Source organism: Phoxinus phoxinus (genome assembly GCF_949152265.1).
Source record: "Phoxinus phoxinus genome assembly, chromosome: 11".
NCBI classification, from domain to species: Eukaryota; Metazoa; Chordata; class Actinopteri; order Cypriniformes; family Leuciscidae; genus Phoxinus; species Phoxinus phoxinus.
In genome coordinates, this window is record NC_136886.1 from 15,853,899 (window position 1) to 15,858,713 (window position 4,815).

General features: G+C 36.0%; 1 protein-coding gene across 1 annotated transcript in view; it reads right to left on the reverse strand.

Moving 5' to 3' along the window:
* Positions 1–748: 748 nt before the first annotated feature.
* Positions 749–4,815, reverse strand: part of wwc3 (WWC family member 3) — a 39,732-nt gene continuing 35,665 nt past the window's right edge. Inside the window, exons 13-16 of the mRNA XM_079628546.1 lie at positions 4,793–4,812; positions 4,485–4,721; positions 3,341–3,468; positions 749–2,205 (exon numbers count right to left, since the gene is read on the reverse strand). Of these exons, the coding sequence (XP_079484672.1) occupies positions 2,139–2,205; positions 3,341–3,468; positions 4,485–4,721; positions 4,793–4,812 (452 nt within the window). The 3' untranslated portion in view covers positions 749–2,138. The remainder of the gene's footprint in view (positions 2,206–3,340; positions 3,469–4,484; positions 4,722–4,792; positions 4,813–4,815) is intronic.

Consider the following 4,815-nt stretch of genomic DNA (forward strand, 5'->3'; position numbering starts at 1 on the left):
CAACAGCTGCTTGACCCATTATGAACACTAGATAGTACAAGAACACAGTGTTTCTGAGCTTTGAGAGGTTGAAAAGGTGCATTGTACCGATATTTAATTCACCTTAAAATGATAATTGTCACGATTTACACTAGTGTACACTACTGCATTTATTTGATCAAAAATACAGTAAAAACAGTAATAACGTGAAATATTACATTTTTTAAATAAAATGTACAAAAATAGAAAACAGTTTAATTTGTTCCTGTGATGGCAAAGGGGAATTTTTAGCAGCCATTACTGCAGTCTTTAGTGTCACATGATCCTTCAGAAATCATTGTGTGCTCAAGAAACATTTCTTGCAAATGTTAAAAACTGGAAACAATAATAATTTTTTTCAGGATTCTTTGAATTAAATAGAAGTTCTTTAGTAACATTATAGCCTAAATATATTTAGTGTCACTTTTGATCAATTGAATGGATCCTTGCTGAATAAAAGTATTAATAAAAAAATACTGTCCCGAAACTTTAAAATGGTAGTGTAGCTTTAGCATTGAGACTGAAAAAAAAAAATATATATATATATATATATTGTCTTGGTAAAACCTGTAAATGGCCTATTAACAGTCAAGTGTTATTTTAACTGAATATTCTCAAAGACTACAGATTTATTTATGAATACATTTCAGTTTACTGCTGTTGGGAGAAACACTGATGCAAGTTGATAATCACCTTTCATTTGCGGTTTTAGTAAAAAGCCATCAAAGCTCTCCATGGAAATTCCTTTAATGAGAGGTTTTATGTGCAGCTTTTATAGATCATTAATGATTACAACAGCAATTTTACTCTATTTTTAAACAAACAGCATTCTTCCCGTTTCTAGTTTTAATATTTTCCTCATTCATGTTCCAGATCTGATGCTTTTTAACTAAACCGGCTGTGCTTCTATTTAAAGGCAGCAAAAATAAGAAAAAGTGCTGGAGTGGACTGAATCATTTAGATGATGTTAATTTAACCATCAAAAGTAATGGCTCATTAATAGTCCTATTGTAAGATATAGCATAGTCGAAAAGAAATTTCACAGCAAAGAGTTATGTGTAATATCCATGTATTTAAGGATTATTGTGTGCAAAATTTTATAGTCTACAACAATGTACTTTCCTGAAATACCACATCTGAGCACAAGAGCAGGTTTAAGACGCCACCTTCTGGACAATTTAGATAACACATTCTGGAGTAACAGGCCTTTAAAGATCATACTGTACAAACCTGACATCAATCCACTAAACTAATAATAATCATTTATGATGAACATCATAGCCAAACAAACCACTGATTTGATCTTGAAAGGTTATTTGTCAAAAACAGCTGCACTTTCACGGTTTAATGCTTTTATCTTCATAAGAGAGGTAACACTGCAGATGTTTTACAGACAGCATACAAAATTATATTCGTCTATATATTGAAAATTACAAGTAATAATTAATATTAATAATTTTAATAGAATAACAGCACAAGGGACAATGACAACTGCAACAAAAGTGGATCAAAAAAGTGACATTAAGTAAATAACTTTAAAGAATCAGGTAACAGAAACAAAATCAGCCAAAATTTCCATTCTACTGTACGTCGAAAACACTTACAGTAAGTGCTATTTGTTTTAAGCTTTATAAAATACATTAAAAAGCAGGGAGCATTTTTATTTCCTTCAAGGAAAAGTACTATAAAATAAGTTACAGTACAGTGAATTTGTCTAAACTGACTTTGTTCCCGTCTTCCAGCCTTAAGTAAGCGTAGACATCGAAATATCAGAAGTACATCGTACAGGAGTAAAAAGATGCTTTGTTCTTTTATAAAACACTTATTTCCCCCCTTTAAACAAGCAGGAAATATTGCCAAGATGTCAATAATTACATAAAATATAGGTGTACGTGTTCATTAGTACTACCACACGCACGCACGCGCACACACTCACAATCACGCACAACCCCACACACGCTTGTTTTGTACAGCTTTCTGTTCAAATGTTGCATATCAAATAACTTTTAATCTTTGTGCTGAAATAACTACATTTCTGTTCTAATTACTTCATGGGCATGAATACAAAAAACAAAACAGACAGATTCTTCATATTTGATCTAGTGTGGCCTAGGGGGCGCTCACACGTCGTCAGCTGGCAGAGGCGGGATGTTGAATCTTGGTCTAGTAAAGAAAGCCATCTTCTCTCTGCATCAGGAAAGATTGATAGATTTAGCGTTTATCAGAAATTCTCTCCATGCTTTGGTGTTGACTAGTGTTAGTTCACCCAAAAATGAAAATTCTGTCATTATTTTTTCACACCCATGTCATTCCAAACCAGTAAGACTTTCGTTCATCTTCAGAACACAAATAATATATTTTAATAAGCTTATAGACCCTCCTATAGACAGCAACGTAATTGCCATTTTCAAGGCCCAGAAAGGTAGTAAAGACATTGTTAAAATAGTCCATGTGACTACAGTGCTTCCACCTTAATTTTAAGAAGCGACAAGAATACTTTGTGCGCAAAAATAACAGCTGTATTCAACAATTTATACTCTTCCGGGTCAGTCTCTGATGCTGTTCACGTTGTAAACACAATGCAACACTTCTGGGTTCTACGTCAGAAAGCGGGCTCAGTATTGGCCGGCTCCAGTGTCAGGAGCTGAACAAAGGCTGCGTTTACATTTGGCATTAACATGCGGTCAACCGCATGTTATAAGCCAATCAGGACACGTGCGTTTACACCTGTCCACATCAAGTTGCTTCTGTTTCTGGATAACAGATCAGATCTCGCACGTCCACCTGTGAATGCAGACACGATGGCTGGATTTCGTTTACATTACACTGAGATCCGATCACAATGCGTCCTCGACTCCCTCCAAACCTGGACACGCTGACCGGATAACATTCCGATCAGAAGCACGTTTACACTCGTCTTTTCAATGTGTATGTGGACAACATCCGGATACAGGTCGCATGTTAATGCCAAGTGTAAACGCAGCCAGAGACTGACACGGAAGAGAAGAAATAGTTGAATAAAGTCGTTATTTTGGGGGGTTTTAGCGCACAAATAGTATTCTCATGGCTTCATAACATTATGGTTGAACCACATGGACTATTTTAAGTCTTTACAACCTTTATGGGCCTTGAAAGTGGTAATGGCGTTGCTGTCTATGGGGGGGTCAGAAAGCTCTTGGATTTCATCAAAAATATCTTAATTTGTGTTCCGTAGATTAACAAAGGTCTTATGTGTTTGGAACGACATGATAATCAATGACAGAATTTTCATTTTTCGGTGAACTAACCCTTTAATAAGATGGAAATGTTTTGACAGACTCACTTGAACGTCTGCACGGGAAGGGGCTCTTTGTGGCTCTGGCCCCTCATTTGCAAAACCTCTTTTGAGGCTTTTCGCAACCTCCTTTCAGCAGCTTCCTCCTGCCTCTGCTCCTGCCTGCTCTGCTTGGCCTGCAAGACAGCGTTAAGGGGAGAGAAACAAATCAACAACAATAAACGTGATTTTAAACAGAAGTTACAATTCACAACGTCTTAGAATCGTGCCCTGACTCCCATTCTTTACCTCTGCTTATATTCATGTCAGTCATAGTTGTAAAAGTATACATTTAAGACTATATTTTCTTAATAAGTCTGGTAGATTGGCGTTTCACCGATGTACTCATGGTTTTAATTCCATCCGAATACAAATTTGCAATGGTAAATGGTCAAGTGACAAAATGCCACATGTAATAGTTAAATTAGTTAATTTATATATCCACAATACAATACAAAATTATACAATAGGTATAATTTGTAAACTTCAGGTAATTAAATGTTATTTATGCATAAGGTTAATTTATAATTATACTATTGTTCATTGTTCATTTATGTTCCTTCCTCTACAATAACAAAGTTTTATACAACTTGACATCTTAAAAATGTATACCTTTCAAATGTTTGGGGTCAGTAAGCTATTTTATTTTATTTTTTACTTAAAAAATAAAAGAAATGTATACTTCTATTTAACAACAACATTTAATTTACCAAAAGTGACAAAGTTTAAATGTTTCTTGAGCAGAAAATAAGCATATTAGAATGATAATGTCACACTGAAGACTGGAGTTATGATGCTGAAAATCCAGCTTTGCTATCGTAGAAATAAGTTACTTTTTACAATACGTTAAAATAGAAAACGGTTGTTTTAAATTAAAATTATATTTCTCTGTTTTTTTATATTACTGTTATAAAGTGATCAACTAAATGCAGCCTGGGTGAGCATAAGAGACTTCTTTCATGTTCAATTTACACAATAAAAAAAAATAAAAAAATGTATGTGAAGAAATTAACCTAGATTAATGAATGCTGTAAAAGTATTGTTAGTTCATAGCTAATGCATTTATGTTAGCCAAAGTGTTACCAAATGAACAAATCTATGGATTTAGAAAGTAGCAATGCAGATGCAGAAAAGACATATAAATGGGCAGTACCTGTCTCTGGGCCTCACGTAACAGGTTTCGGAAACGCTCATCCCGCAGGGCCCAATGAGGGAGGTCCGCGGGGCCACGGGGGCCCTGCATGGGCTCCTCCAGCCTCAGTTTGAGCTCCCGCAGAGCGGCCAGCTCCTCGCTCAGCTGCCTCTGTCGTGTACGGCAGGCCTGGAGGTCCAGCTCCAGGTCCAGAGAGGTACGTGTGGGCTGCTCAGCCAGAGAGGAGCGGTGAGACTGCTGCGGTCACATGAAACGGACACATACAGTAAGTACACTTCCAGAGCAAAAGATTATTAAATGTGTTTAACAGCAACGTGGTCATCCCAACCTG